The sequence below is a fragment of the Phaseolus vulgaris genome, chromosome 1, assembly GCF_000499845.2.
Source record: "Phaseolus vulgaris cultivar G19833 chromosome 1, P. vulgaris v2.0, whole genome shotgun sequence".
NCBI classification, from domain to species: Eukaryota; Viridiplantae; Streptophyta; class Magnoliopsida; order Fabales; family Fabaceae; genus Phaseolus; species Phaseolus vulgaris.
The window spans coordinates 9,785,233-9,801,797 of NC_023759.2; the positions used below are offsets into that span (position 1 = coordinate 9,785,233).

The 16,565-nt window shown below is 32.7% G+C and overlaps 2 protein-coding genes, 1 long non-coding RNA gene and 1 other non-coding gene across 4 annotated transcripts; 1 reads left to right on the top strand and 3 right to left on the bottom strand.

Annotated features, from left to right (window-relative positions):
• Positions 1-1,944: 1,944 nt before the first annotated feature.
• Positions 1,945-8,315, bottom strand: LOC137815495 (uncharacterized). The gene is made up of 3 exons (XM_068618610.1): positions 8,266-8,315; positions 2,866-2,994; positions 1,945-2,749 (listed from the first exon to the last, which is right to left on the bottom strand). Exons 1-3 carry the CDS (start codon positions 8,313-8,315, stop codon positions 1,945-1,947), a joined length of 984 nt encoding a protein of 327 aa, XP_068474711.1.
• LOC137813527 (uncharacterized protein C57A10.07) lies at positions 7,981-14,470 on the top strand. The gene is made up of 3 exons (XM_068615846.1): positions 7,981-8,940; positions 13,593-13,717; positions 13,868-14,470. The coding sequence occupies exons 1-3, from the start codon at positions 8,346-8,348 to the stop codon at positions 14,186-14,188; spliced, it is 1,041 nt and encodes a 346-aa protein (XP_068471947.1). The 5' UTR covers positions 7,981-8,345; the 3' UTR covers positions 14,189-14,470.
• On the bottom strand, positions 13,817-16,201 carry LOC137813528 (uncharacterized). Its single transcript, XR_011081439.1, has 2 exons — positions 16,113-16,201; positions 13,817-14,117 (listed from the first exon to the last, which is right to left on the bottom strand). It is a non-coding gene; the product is annotated as an uncharacterized lncRNA (long non-coding RNA).
• Positions 15,960-16,039, bottom strand: LOC137816747 (small nucleolar RNA Z221/R21b). The gene has a single exon (XR_011081862.1). It is a non-coding gene; the product is annotated as a small nucleolar RNA Z221/R21b (small nucleolar RNA).
• Positions 16,202-16,565: the final 364 nt, after the last annotated feature.

A 16,565-nucleotide genomic window follows, 5' to 3' on the forward strand; every position in this document is an offset into this window, starting at 1 on the left:
TGGATATGGATAAACTCTTCTCTAGAGAAGTGATACATCCTCATGGTTTATCTTCAAGCATAGTGTTGGATAGAGCTCCAAATTTCGCAAACCATGATTTGAGGATTCTCTTGGGAAAACTTGCAACTAAGTTGTACACTTTAAATTCTTATCATCCTCAAAAGCATGGTCAAAATACATTTGAAAATCTAGCTCATTCTACTATGCCTAGAATAATCATAAAAGGACAAACATAACTCTAGAGATGAGCATACATACCATAGCGTAGTTCACAAAACTACCAATATTTTCCCATTTGAAGTTGTATATGGACTTAATCCTCTTTCTCCTTTAGATTTATTACCCCTTCCTAATCCACATACCTTTGTGCGTAAGGAAGGAGTTGCAAAAGATGATTTTGTTAAGAAAATGCATGAGAGGATTCAAGAACAAATACAACAACAAATAGAGAAATATTATGAGAAGTTGCCAAAAACAATAGAAAAACAAAAGGAATGGCAACTTCCTGAAATTAATGTTTACACAACTGCTCAAACTAACACATTTGATTTGTTTGATGACTCACAGACATGGACATTTGATCCTGGAGGACGAGCCTAGTTTTCAAAATAGGAATAAGGTTGTTGTTCGAGGTCAAACCTGTAGATCTGAGGACAGATCCTCTCAAGAAGGAGGGGATGATGGAAACCATCCAGCCACATACATCCACATAATGATAATGAAGAAGAAGCATTGGATTTGAGGACAAATCCTTTTCAAGAGGGAGGGGATGATGGAAGAGGCCCAAGCCCATGATAGAAAAAGCCCAAGCCCAAGCCCAAATACAAGTTCAAGCTTCAACTCAAGCCCAACAAATAGAAGATATGGGCAAACTAAGCATCATTGGATGTCTTTCTTTTGTAATTACTTTTGAGTATTTTTTTAGTAGAACATAAAGGGAGGTGTAGATATAAATATAAGAGGTGCAAATGTAAAAAAAGCTAAGTCACACCTTCCATGTGACACAAAAGAAGGTGTAGGTATAGATTTAGGAGGTGCCAAAAAAAGAAACCAAGTCACACTTCCCTTGTGACTAGGAATTGGCTCCAAATTCAAATGCTTCTCATTTGAATTTCCCTCCACTTTCTTTTGAATTTTCAGCCCTCTAAACACTATAAATAAGAGGGCTTGACTCTTGTATTTGCAAGATTAATGAGAGTAATGTTATGCTGCCAATTTAGTGCCATACATTGCCTTTGCCTAGTTTCTAGGACCTAATCTTCATTTTCACCATCTATCAAAGGGCTGGCCGAACCTCCCTTATTCCATACTCTTCATGCACCTTCAAGGTCACCACAACTCCTAGGAGGACCTTGCCCATTGCATCCATAAGCTTCCGCACCATTTTTCACCAACATCCAAGAAGAGCTCCATGAGAATGCCATCAGTTTCACTCTTGCTCTGTTTAGGTGTTTCACTCATCTCTCTTTTCTCTTGGACTCTCTTTTCTCTCAATTTGATTTGATCCTCACACACCTCTCTAGGAGATAAGGGTTTGAGAATGATCTTTTTATTATTCTGCATGAAAGAGATTTTATTGGTGAAACCATCATGAATAGCCTTGGTGTCAAACTGCCACGGCCTCCCTAACAAAATGTGAGTTGCCTCCATTGGAACCACATCACATAAGACATTGTCATTATATTGTCCTATGGATAGGTTCACCTCCACTTGTTTACTCACTATCATCTCTCCATCTTCACTAAGCCATTGAAGCTTGTATGGCCTTGGGTGCGGTTTTGTCTCCAAATTCAATTTGGTAACTAGTCTTGAGCTAGCTACATTGGTGCAACTTCCTCCATCAACTATGAGTGAACATATTTTCCCTTGAATGGAACATCTAGTATGGAAAATATTTTCCCTTTGGGTTTAGTCCAAAGCTTGCATTTTGCTTCCTAAAAGCCTTCAAATCATCAACAAATCACCCTCCAATGCATCCAACTCCACCTCTACATCCTCCTTTTCTTCTTCACTTGAAGGTTCACTGTCTATTTGTCCATTTGATAACATGTACATAGTTTTTTTTGTTAGACATTCTGCAGCATAATGTCCCCTTCCTAAGCATTTGAAACATTTGGCATCACTTTTCTTCCTTTTAGGTGGTGAATTATTATATCTATTAGATGACTTCCCACTTGAAGACATGCCTGAACTTGAGGGAACTCTTTTATTCTTCATCACCTTATCCTTCCAGTTGGAATTATTATTATTGTTAGAACTCCTCCTCATGATTCCTTTCCTCTTGAGTTGTTGTTCTACTTGGTTAGCCTTATGCAACAAGTCCTCAATGTCAACATACTCTTGCAGCTCCACAATATCCCTAATATCGTAGTTCAGTCCATTCAAAAACCTAGCCATGATTGCTTCATTTTCTTCATTCTTTCCAGCTCTAATCATGGTCACCTCCATCTCTTTAAAATACTCTTCCACACTTTTATTTCCTTGAGTCATTTTTTGGAGTTTGAGTTGCAAATCCCTATTGTAGCTTGCTGGAATATATCTCTTCCTCATAATCTTTTTCATTTTTGTCCAAGATTCTACCATGGGTTCTTCATATCTAGTTCTGTCCCTTTGGTATTTATTCCACCAAGTTAAAGCATAAGCTGAAAATTCAGCTGCTGCCAACTTCATCTTCTGCTCCTCATTGTACTCATTGCAAGCAAATACATGCTCCACTTTAATTTCCCACTCCAAGTAAGCATCAGGATCACTTTTCCCATTGAATGTGGGAATATTTAATTTTATTCCATCAATTCTCAGAGTTCTTTGTTCTCCATCATTTTCTCTTCTCCTCCTCCTATCTCCCCCTCTATTTTCTGGATTTACTTGTTGTGCTTTTGCTCCATTTGATCCAACCTCTCATGGAGTCCATCACTTTGTTGTTTCATTATCCTTTCCAAGTGTTGTGTTAAGGCTTGCATCTGTAGTTGAGACAGTCCACTATCTGACGGTTCCCTGCCATGCTCAAGTAAACAGATTACAAATAACAATAAGTTTGGGCCTCACGCCACTTTCTCACGTGTTTATACTCAACACTCGTGTTTCACACAATAAGACTTTTTTTCTAATGATCACACTGCCTTTTACCACTCTTTCTCTACTTAAGGTTCTTACAAGAATCAAACAATCAATAATCCAGAATCAAAGTAGCAATCAGAATCAATTAAAAATAATAGTAAAGAACAAAATAGTGAAGAACAATTTCACTATCAACAAACAAGCAAGACAATTAAAAAACAGCAAGCAAAAACAATATATAGAGAAAATAAAATATGTAGACAGGACACTTTTAAAACTTTTAAGAAACACCAAGTATGCACTGAATAAGAACTATTTTTTTTTTCTGTTTTCCTCTTGTTTTTTTTTTTCTATTTCTGTTTTCCTCTTCTTCCTTTTCTTTTTTTTTTCTGTTTCTACTTTTTTTTAAAAAAAAATTTAAAAAAAATAAATAAATAAACAGTACCGTGAACAGTGTCATGAACAGTATCCCGTGAGCAGTAATGAGGGGAAAAAAATTCAGGATGCACAATTATATTATGACTCAAACCTTTGCTCTGAATACCAACTGATATTAATCCAAATAGGAATGACAATAAAATTGGAAATTTAGGGTTACGGAACAAAATAAATTCAAAACAGTAACAATAAAAACCTGGATAAAGGAAGGCGCCACAAACAAGGTTTGATAAGCCTAAGGATGATCGCCACAAAAATTGGTGGATTCTTAATAAGATCGCAAGATACAGGGAAAAACTCTAGCAGAGAAACACTCTCAAAAATTGTCAAAATATTCGTCCCCCTAATCTGAGGTCCAATAGTGTATAAATTACAAAGGTCTTTTCTTGTTTGTAAGAAAATAAGACGATACTACAATCCTTATATTTCAAGAATGATCATTTGTCCCAGTGGTTAGGTTGATACTTTGTACTTGGTCTTGAGTTCAAATCCTAACTCCAAATAAAATAAGTTGTGCGTGGCCCTTGGGCTTGGATGTCCGCATCATTCCCTCCCTCTTGAGAAAGACCTTGGAGGATGTCCGCATCAAAAGCATTTGTTCATAGCTTGGCAAAGTCGTCTAACACTCTTTTTCATCTGAGTTATTTGTTATTCTTTGACAAACATGTATTTCAAGTTCATATGAACTTGTCTTTTGTACTTTAATCTTTGACTTACATATTTTTAATATTTTTTTGCTTTATTTGTGATTCAAACATCTTCTTTTGTTTTTTATGTGACCCTAAAAGTGGAGTCTTCAAATAAAGAAAAGCTTGACGAATATTCCTCAAGAAGACAAGTCAATGAATATTAACATGCAAATAAAATATAGAAGAAAGTATTTCATATGAAAAATACATTGAAAAGAAACATATGTTAGTAATTTCTAGAATAACTTACTCTAGATTATAATAAGAATAAGGAGATGCTCTAACACCTTAGGTGGGAATTAAATTTCACTTTTGTAAATGAGGTTGGATTCTTATAGCCAAGACCTTATAAAAGAAACTCATATGAGCATTGTAAAGACACCTTTGAATTGAATATACATTTGAGATCTTGAATAACTTTTTGCATGCTTTTTGGTTGAGATTAAACTTACTTGGTTGAGTTTTCCTAAGTATTATCTCCTTCTCTTTGTCTTTCTTGGAGAAATCAAGAAAGTGTGTCAAGATACCTCCAAGGATTTTTTTTTCAACCTTATAGGTTGTGTATATTTTGTAAGATACTCATTATGCTATCTTACTCCTATTCCATTTACTTTTTAGATGTTTACTATCTTCCTTAGTTCTTATATCTTCTATGTGTTCTTGTTAAGGATCACCTCCTAAATCTTTTCAAGAACCACCCAAAATTACAAATACATATTCATCCAAAAACTTCCACACCTAACTTCAAGATTCAGCTAAGAAACACATGAAGAAGCACCAAAGTTTCTTCAAGAACACTTACAACTCCCAAAATTTAGCCTTCTCCTTTTTGGCTACCTAAAACTGTTTTATAATTCAAATCAAGCCCTTCAAACCCTTCCCCTAGGTGACCAAAACAAATTCCTACATTTTGAATACTTGAAAACTAAGAAACACCACCAAAAACATTTTTTTTACCTAGCATAACTTCCATAAACCTTGGTTGAGTTTCTGAGAAACTCATAAGAAATCAACCAAAACCTTAAAGAAACATTTCAAGATAACTGATAAGTGTCAAATTTCAGTAATATTTTATATTAAAATATAGGCACTTATAAGTATTAATTGTTAAAATAAGTATAAAATAACTCATAATTTATGAATTTATATCTTTTTACATATTATATGATTTTAATTTGAATAAGAACGATTTATTTCCAAATTTGTGTTAATTTCAGGATTCTAGGGAAGAATCAAGATAATTGGGAAAAAGGAAAATATACAAAGCTAAAAAGAGAAAGTTGGAATGCATCAACACTCACCAAAGCTACCCAAACTCACAAAAAGCCAAGATGCCACTAGTGGATCTCATTCGAGCGAGATAACGCTAGTAACATTGGGTCTTTTTATGTTTTACTCACCTATGCAAGCCTATTAGCGCCCAAGCGAGAAGTCACTTAACCCCAACCAAATTAGGTTAAATAGGGGGTTTGAGGCACAATCTTAGTGTGCACGATTGAGAGGAAAACACCAATGAGTGACTTGTAATCCAATTGGGAGAATAGAAGGTGTTAAAAGATGTGTGGCTAATTCTTCCCTTTGGGATTGAGAGTAATATGTTCAAACTCTTATGTATTGAGGTGATGTCTGAATATAATATTTTGTTCTTGATTGATTATTGGTATTATTGTTTTGTTTATAATTCTTGATCTAGAATCGTAAATCTGACTGGAAAGTATTTTTAGGGTTCTGACCTAAACAATAATACTTAACATAATTGAGTGTTAGGAATAGACTTGAAATGTTAATTTCTATTATTATTCCAACAAACTTTTATTATTTTGTTGAATATTTAGTGAATATTTTACTTGATTATTCAATTGCTCCTTATGGGTTCGATATTCGTTTTTAGGGACACATTATTAAGTTTTTGACATCGTTGTCTAGGAACAGCTTAATGTTTGAGTATAAATACCTAAATATTATGAATATTCTAACTATTTTTTATTTTTGTTAATAATTCTTAATTTTTGTTTATACTTCTTTATTGTGTCTATATTTGTTACTATTTTTTATTTTGTTTTATGTACAAAATTGTTTTATTTTATTTTATTACATATGTGTTTTTATTTTATTTTGTTTTCTTTTAATTTGAAAATCTGATTTTATTGTTTTAATCCTTATTTGGAATTTATTTGCTTTTATTTATTTTAATTTATTTTCATATTTTTGAATTTATTTGTTTCTATTTATTTTCAGATTTTTTTATTTTATTTAATTAGAATTTTTTTTCTTTTTTTTTAAATTTAGAAAAAAAAAATATTTTGTTACTGCTAGTGTATCCTTATTTATGAAGCTCGTACACTTTTCATGATAGGCGCTCTCGTGCATCGAACGCGTATCGAACATAGACACCCATCGAACACAAGGACGACACGGTGTCAGATGCATTTAGCTAGGCCGGACACGACCCAGTTTGAGGACACGCCGGATGACACTTTTAAGTAAGTGTTGCATTGACAGAGAACGAAGAAAGGAGAAGGAAAATGAAGAAGATAAAAGTAGAAAGTTCTCCACATCCTCTAATGCATGTTTGTTATTACTCGTCATATTTCTAGTAGTTACCATGTAGCTTCTTAGTAAAGTTTTCTTTTGGTCCCACGATGGGAGCAAAAAATGTTTCTTATAAAGCTGAATTTCGTTATATGTGTCCTTCTCGATCTTCGACTTCTCAACTTCTCGACTTCTCGGTCTTTAACTTCTCAGTCTTCGATTTATCTATTTCTTAGTCTTTAAGTCCTCGGCAGGGGTACCTGTAATTATACTTCAACTTTGAAGTCAATTCTAGTTCAAGTAAAGGATGTTAGTTCAAGATCAGGATTATGTTAAATTTGGCCTTAAGATGTTTTCTTATTTATAGTAGTTGTGTTGGGTCTTTGGTTGTATGGATGATTAGATCGGACCCAATAGAGTTCAATTATTCTTTGATGATGATTTGTGAGTATTTACTATAAAATATTCTTTAATAACATTCTTGATCTTATAATTTTTTTAAAAAATATCTGTAATTTATTCAGATGTGTAGTTTAGAGTTTAAGATTTAGTTATCCATGTTATATAAATACTTAAAGCAATAAATCAATTCCCAACAAATACATCGATAATCCAAAGTATAATATGCAACCTCATTCTTATATTAGTGTTCGATAATACACTTAAAAAAAATGTAATTCAATTAAATAGTATCTAAATCTTAAAATGTGAACTGAAACACCTAAAAAATTGATAAGTATTATGATGTGGCAAAGATCATGCATGGTACTAGACTCACTATTAATCATAAAAAATTATAAAATCTAGAAACTATTGTAATTACATTTTTATACTTTTTTATTCTTTGCATCTTTATATTTATTAATAATTCTTTAGTTTTCATTATTTACAAAATTATCCATAAAAATTAAAGTGTTATTTTATTCTGTAATCAATGATTTTATAAATTAAAATTAAAATTTATTACTTATATATATATATATATATTATCTTTATGGTTTAAAAAAATTTACAAGTTTTCTAATTACTAAATCATGTTAAAGTTAATAAAAATTTATTTTTAAAATTATTAAATATATATATATAACTTTTAATATTTTTGTATTTAATTTTGTTATAATAATTATTTTATTATTAATATTATTATAAAAAAAAGTGGACACAGTAAGTTTCCAGTTATATTGAGAAATATTTTAATTTTTTTATACATTAAAAAATTAATTTAAATTAAGTATTTATTTTGTTAAGAATTAAATTGACACTTCTTGCATGAATAAAAAAATATAGAGATTTCCAATAGAGAAAAAGACAGATCCTCCAAAGTTGGATCTCTTGTTGATCCTCTGCATTGCTCCCCTTCCAAGCAGACTTCTGCAATAACAAGTCTCTGCAATTTCACTCAAACAAACCAAAACTTTCAATTCTCCATTTTCATAATTATTTTCTCTCATTCCAACTCAGATCCTTCAATTCAATTCTCTTTGTGAATCATCAGAGCCTTCAAACACCACATTTTCCCATTCACTGCTTCATGTGAGACCTTCTTCACCAGTCCTGCTTCCACAGCGATCCAATGATTCCCTTGCTTAGCTTCACCATCTTTGCCAAATCATAGAAAACCCCATTACAATGAACTCTGCCCCTTTTGGATCTCAGCCTCCCAAGTCCTTTATCGCATACCCAGAAAGCGATTTCGACGTAGAATCAGGAACCGCCACAAAACGAACACGAAAGCCCAAAAGGTCGCCCTTTCACCCCATCAGAATGATAAAATCATTTGGGAATCGATTCCACCACTACCTTAAGCTTCACCCTCTACTGGGTCTCTTCCTAGCCTTGTCCTTTGTGTTCACACTTTTCTTTATTTTCTCTTTTTATGGAACCCAACATATGGTGCAAAGTGGCTCTGTAAAAGCTGACGTGGGTTCTGATGATTTTCCTTTCTCCAAGCTTAAAAACCTTGTGATGGTTGCTGGGCATTCTGTTTACACTAGTAGTAGTTGTGGCAAAATTGACAAGGAGGATTCGTGGTTTTTAGAGTCTTATCAGAAGAATCCTGGCCAAGCTTCCACTTTTGTGACACACATTCTTGAAGGGATTGAAATTGCGGCGAAGGATGACTATGCTTTGCTCCTGTTCAGCGGTGGAGAGACTCGGAGAGATGCGGGGCCCCGCAGCGAGGCGCAGAGTTACTGGGCTGTTGCGGATTCAAAAGGGTGGTTTGGTGAGTTATGGCGCTTGCATTGTAGCATATTTTGTCTGATTGATGAAACTAAATGCCTGCTCAATGCTTATTGTTAGGGATAATAGGTTAAGAACTATTTTGCTGATAAAATAAAAGTTAGGAACAATTCCAAAGGATAAGGAATAGAATATAATTGCCCTGATTGTACTTCTTATGTTTGTCAAGTGTTTGGCACTGCTGCTTTGGATATGTAGTTTGTTGCTCTCTGGAAGATCAGCCACTATGTGCGAGATATAAATGTCCAAAAACAAACTATAACTTGTTATAATAAAAGATGATTGAAAATGGTCGATTAAGTTGGGAATTAGCTGGTCTTGGGTTGCATAGGTATGTGAAAAAGAACATGAGAATTGGAAAATTGAATATGTGATTTTCCTTATTTACAGACATCTTTTCTCATTAGCAATAAGATCATATATCCCTTGGGAAGTGCTGTAATATTAATAAAACATCATATTTAATTTTAGTAGAATTATTTTTCATATTTCATGTTATAGGATATTTCTTTTAATGTTTACAAGTCATTTGACAGCTTGAGCACTCCAAGAGATGAGGCTAAGAATTTTCTTATGGGATAAGATTGCATCAAGATTCAGTCATAAATCTTTACTCGTTCAATTTAATCTTGGATGTGCTTTTCAAGGACATACGAAAGATTTGGTCATAAATCTTTACTGGTTAAATTTACGGGTTTTTTTTTTTTTGCGGATGACAGTCTTCACTGAGGGATGAACATGAAGGGAAATAGTTAACATTAGGCTTGAACTTCGGACACACACTTTGGAAACAAAGGGTTTTAGCTTACTAGGAATACACTAAAGTCTAAGCATTTTAACTTTAGCAAGAGACGAGGAATCTAACTTGGAAGTAAAAATTGAAGATATTGTACAACAAGTTTATAAATTTAAATATAACATAGTTGGTTGAGCAGTTGGTGAGTTATTGTAAATGCACTGGCATGGGAGTTTGACTCCTTCCTAAGAATGAAATAAAAAACATATCTAGGATTAATATTACAAAGTGATAGGGAAATTAATGAGGATGTTACACAAAGGATACTAGGCAAGATGACCAAAATAGAGAAAAGTTTTGAGAGATATTTTTTATTGTAGAGTATCTACTAGTGTTGAAATTGAGTTTTATTCTTTTTTTTTGTCAAGCTATATTAAATGGTAGTGAATGTGGTGGTTTAAAGGGATGACATGAAGGAAAGAAGGAAGTCATGATACATGTGAGGCCACACAAGAACTGACAACATACAAAATTATTATATACAAGAGAAGATTGGTATAACATAGATTGAGAAAAGATGATGAATATCTAAAAAAGTGGTTTGGACACATACCAAGAAGGCCATGAGAGCCACCAATTAAAATAGTAGATTGCATATTTTAGTTTTGTGAAAAGGAGAGAAAGACCAAAAAAGGCTTTGGAGGAAGTTGTCATGGTCTTTAACTATGTTCCCATGAAGTCATATGATCCATGTAACTGACTTTACCTAGTAGGATAAGGTTTTAATGTTCTTAATGTTTACAATCATGTGGTTGAATCAATGTTGTTAAAATCATGAGTATACTCTCATACTCGTGCGATTTTGCGAGTAAGGGGGATGCAGTGAGCTGATGTCACGACAGATTGGGAGAAATGCGGATTGTAATAGGATTGTGTTGTTGCTTGTGAAATTAGAGAATCGTGCAACGTGTCCACATTTGTTTGCTAAAAAACTTAACTTGAAAAAGAAGCCCAACTCTTAAGGATGGCTCTTTTCCCCTTGGGTTCCCATTCACAAATCAAACAAAACCAATGAACTCTCAACAACACATGCTCTCATTATCAACAACACAACCATCACCATCATCCTTGTTAGCCATCTCAACACGGATGTTGTTGTCAACGCTAGCTTTACTACTGTCGTTGGCCATCATAACTCTCATGGTCATCACGTCCCCATCTTCGACTCTCACATCAACATCGTTGGTAGTTGCCTTCATCTTCAAATTTTTTCTTAATACTTTCTTCAATTTTTAGTGCCATTTTGGAGAGTGTTTTGTCCTCTTTAGAATTTGAAGAAGAAGAAAAAGGCATCACTGAAGGTGGTTCAGATCAGGCTGCTAAAAGAGAAAGTGATATTGGAACAAGCATTGATCCTGCATGGAGTCATTGGGTTTCAATTGATGGGAAAACAACAATGTGAAGTTTAAATATTGTGATAAAGTATTAACAAGGGGAATTTATAAATTGAAACTTAATTTAGCAAGAACTTCAAAGGATGTTGGAGCATGTATAGCAATTCTTGAAGATATTAAAAAATTAATGTGGGGTGTTGTTTATCAATTGCAAAATTTGATCAGTCAAAATTCAAATGATTTGAAGGGGGTAATAGCATAGGTGATTCAGAGAATGTTAGAAAAAGGCTAAAACAAGAAGCATAGATTACAAGGATAAACACTCTTTCATAGTTTGCTAATGAATACTACAATGTTCTTGTAAAGCTTTTGGGCAATGAGAAAATTTTGCAGGAATTTGGCACTATATAGTGACATAACTTCTTTATCTTCTCTTCAGAGCTTGTATTTATATAGCACTTGAAGAATGTTGTCATTACAATCCCTTTTCTAGCTGCTAAGTAGCTTTGAACTCATTTGAATGTCCATCTTTCTTCTATCATCTGATGAGCTTGATCGGTGAGAAGCGTTGAATGTGCTTCATGCAACATTAATTTATCTTATTTTCTTCACACAACATCCTTGATAGCTAATAGTACTTATCTTTCTAGGTAGCATAACTTTTTGCACCAAAATATGGTAAAAGTGCACATCGTAATGGGCAGATAGCTGGGTTAGAGTTGACATATGCTTGTTGTTAGAATGGTTGATAGACATTGCAACCTTAGCTCGTATCCCAAGAGATCTTTGACGTAGACTTTAATTTGGCGTTGATCATCTTGGCGATACATGGAGAAGACATTCCTTGCAACACAAAATTAAGCCTAACAAATATTCTTTATGTTAATGTTAGCTTAAAATTTGTTCACTTATTGTTTGATCATCATCAACAATTACAAAGTGGAAAATCTGCATGGTGCTTTATATGTTAGACGAAACACTTGCTTGTTGCATGATATGCTTTTTTTTATATAGTGTCTGTCAAATGCAACTATTTCATATTTCATGCTTTGTTGGATTAAGCCCTTAGTCAAAATTGGTTTGTGCAATTATGCTCTAGCACACAATGATCTTGAATTTAAAATTGACTATGAAGTGAAGTGTGGAATTTATGATTGTTTATAGGTAGGTTGGTGAGACATTGATGAGAAAAGATTGATGCTTAGATTGAGAGTTTCAAGAGCAAATTTGGATTATTTTAGTAGTTTATTAGCTCAATATGCACTAAAAACCAAAACTCCAACACGTGACAATCATATGGTGTTGAACATCTAGAATTACAAAGGTTCACTATTAGAGTTGAGTTTGACTTATAGTTCATTTGGTTGTGAGCATAATTGGAATACTTTTGAAAGGATAAGAATTTGAATTTATCAAATCGATTTTATAATTATTTTTCTATACCACCTAATAGGCTAGTATGATGTGTTAGTTAATTGTATAATTATTAAGTCCACACAAAGAAAAGAAATCATTTACAACAAAACATCATGAATGATGTGATGTTTCTGATTTGCTAATTCAAGATTGAACAAGAAGAATGTTAGAAAACAAATGACTATAAATTGGTGATCCTACTTTTGATGATGAATGGATTGTGAAAGAGAATTAAGCAAATTTAGATTTGGATGCTTCAGATGAAAACATATTAGTTGAACTTGGAGAATGGTGGTGGTGGTGTACCTATGGATGAGTTGGAGGTTCCTCTAATTGCTGACAATGATGAAGGTGATGGGATGACAATAATAAACATGAGGATTATGTGGAGGAGGATAACTATCTTGATTTTAATATAAATGGTTTCCTAGGATAGTTTGTTTATATTAAAAAATTATGAATTTATTATACATTATGAGTAATTTTATAAATTGTGAACCTATTTTTAGTTGTCACTATTTATGAATTATTATAAATTATTGTTCTTGTATGCATGCATAGGTTTTTGAATATAGTGTTTCATACACTCAAACCCTTACAAGTTGTGTCATGATTTTTTTTTTGGTTCCTTCGAATTTGACAACATTGATCTGAATATATAGGAATAGTGCATGAATTAGGCTTGTCAACTTTAAAATCTAATGAGTTGGCTTTATGGAAAGCAACTTCAATTTTTCAAATATCTGATTTTTATGTTGGGTCTTGGGTAAACTCATTCTAGTTGAGTCCAACTTGTGTGATTTGAAAGCATAAAAATCATAGGGAATTTTTTTTAAATAGGGAAAGAAAGGAAGAACAGTCAGAGGGACATTCATCTTTCATCTTGTAAAAAGTGTTTAAACGGCTTGTGTTCTGAATAATGGCTTATGCCATAGACCTACTAACTAATAAATATAATGTTAGCTTGATGAATTTCTGCTGCATCATTTTTCTGAGGGTGCTGACTATCTTTCATCTTTAGTTTATATCCATATGCTTTCCAAATTAACCTTTATCAGAAATGATCTCATTCTTTTGGGTTGTTTGTAGGTAAAGAAAAAGGTGTGAAATGGAGAGCACTGACAGAGGAGCATGCACGTGACAGCTTTGAAAATCTTCTATTTAGTGTCTGTCGATTCCGGGAGCTTACTGGCTCCTATCCCCAAAATATAACTGTACGTAACCCTTTCTTATGTCAAATCAACCATTTTATTCCTTTATTGCACGACAAGCTTTTACTGCTTACATTTATTACTTGCTTCCAAATGCTGATAAGAAATAAAATAAGAAATCTTTGAATCTGATTTGTTGAATCTGGAAATCAGGTTGTAAGTTATGATTTCAAGGAAAAAAGATTTGCACATCTACATCGATCTGCTATTGGGTTTCCAGAGTCAAGGTTCTTCTATGCAGGTACTCCTGCTACATCAAATTCAAAAGCAGCTGCTCTGAAAGGTGAGGAATTGGTTAGAACTCAGTTCCAAAAAGACCCATATGGCTGTCGAGGTTCACTTTATCACAAGAAACTAAAGCGTGACCCTTTTCATCGCTCAATTCCTTATCCCACTGGCTGCCCTGAAATTGAAGGTTTATTCAAATATTGTGAACCAAATCCTTATCCTGATACACTTCCGTGGACACAGTAAACATCACACAGTCAATACAATTGTATACTAACAAATACAAACATTTGATTCGAACACTAAGATGTTCATAAACAATGTGAAGATTAAATTTTGTTCATTGGAGATAATGACAGATTGTGTAGATCAAAGTGTTGCATTTTGTGAGGTTTATTTAAATTATGGGTTACTCAAAATGGACGGTTCAAAGACAAATGTCCAGGTTTCATGTTGTTGCAGTTGGATATGCCATGTATGTATTGAGGGAAATTTTGCTTATTTTCATAATCGATCATAATTTAGTTATTTTAATTTTATAGCTTAGCAGAAAAACTTGAATAGGAATATCTTCATGCAACCGATATAAGGTTTTAGGAGGAGAGGCCTTTAAGCAGATGATAAAAGATCTCTGACAATTGCTTCCTCCATCATCATATCACTGCAATACCAATGAAAAAGACGAAAATGCTCTTAATATAATATTTTTTTTATTCCAGAAATTTTTATTCAAAATGAACTTTTAAATTTTGTTTCTGGATTTTTATATTCAGAAGACAACAAATTCTCTTCCAGACCTTTTCGGAAGAAATTATTTTAGAGTTAGGCAACACAACAAATTCACTTCCAGATCTTTTGGAAAGAAATTATTTTAGAGTTATTATTTTCATTCCTCAATTTTCATATCTGTTTATATCTGGAATAATTTGGAAGAAATTATTTTAAGGTTTAAGATTTAAGTATTATTTTCCTGAACTTTCATATCGGTTTATATCGGGAATAAAAGATATTTTCGAAAATATTAGGTGTTTGTTATAATTATCACTTGTTATAATAATCATGAAAATAATCTTGTTTTACTTGTTTTTAGGGTTCAGGGATTGACTTAAATAATCTTCAAATAATCATTAATATATATACTTTTATTCATATATTGTTAATGAATTAGTTGGTAACGTCTAGGGTTTAGGGTTTTATATATACTTTTTATTCTTATAAATTCCTTTAATTGTTAATGAATTAGATTGGTCTCAACTTTTCTCAACTTTTCTCAACTTTTACCTTAAAAGTTATCTTTGGCCAAAATTCAGTTTTGGCGAATTTTTTCAATAGTGTCAGGATGAACTCAGGTTTGAACCCCTGGAAAAACGAATAACCTTGAAAAACGAATAACCTTGAAAAACGAATAACCTTGAAAAACGAATAACCTTGAAAAACTTGAAAAACAAACATTGAAAAAACAAATAACATTGAAAAAACAAATAACATTGAAAAACAAATAACTTGAAAAACAAATAACATTGAAAAAACAAATAACTTGAAAAACAAATAACATTGAAAACAGAAATAACATCAGCAGAGATCAAATAAAATCTCAAAAATCGATTTTATCTAAATTACTCATTGAACCTAAAACTAATAAAAAATTAACTCAACAATATCAAACAAAACAAAAATTGCCCCGAACATATCACTATATACAAACAACTACAATTTAAATCCAATTTAAAAATTCATTGTAAAGAAAAGATTTGAACTTCTAACAAGTACTCAGATGAAATACAAAACCTGACTAAGGAATATGGCATGAACAGGGAACCATCAGAAACCAAAAATTTATCCCCAATAGCAATAAATGCTGTACGGTCCGCATCATGGCTAGGGTTAAAAAACCCCATCACACGGTTCCCTTATCCAACTTTAGATCCAAATCACGAACAATTAAAAACACAAAAATGTAAAACCCAAAAGCATCAATTTAAAAGGATAACCTAACTCAGTAGTGTTTAGAGAAAAAGAGCTCAGATTAAATGGGTTTAGAGTCTTATCAGCACTGAATAATCAGAGTGGTGCATGACTTTCTCTTCATCACTGCTCGAAAATTTCAGTGTTCCGTTAAAATAAACAGAAACAACATAACAAACAAATGCGAAAAAAAGAAAACAAGAACCTGGGAAATATGTGGGAAAAGAAGTCGATGGAAGAAGCAGGGTTGCAAGGTCTCTTATATAAGAGAGAGAATACGCATAACCCTAATTCACTATTGGAAAGCCCATTAGTTTCCTTACAAAACGACCTGTGTGTTCTTATTGGGCCTTTGCTTCATTCACCTCCAAATTGCAACTTGCACTCCATTTATTTTATTTTTTATAGTTTATTTCAACGGTGTCTCATTTTTCTTAGTTTTCTTGCTTCCAATACTTTTTTTTTACTCCATTGCAAGTTTGTATTTCATTACTACAAGTTTAAGGATTCCGACGAGCTTTAATGGTGATTTAAAGTTGGTTAGGCAAAAGGTATAAATGGGACCAATGGAGTTTTTTTAATGGATATCTCACAAGTTTATGTATCAATCAATTTGAAAATAAACTTTTAGAAAAAAAAAATCTAGAATATATTCATA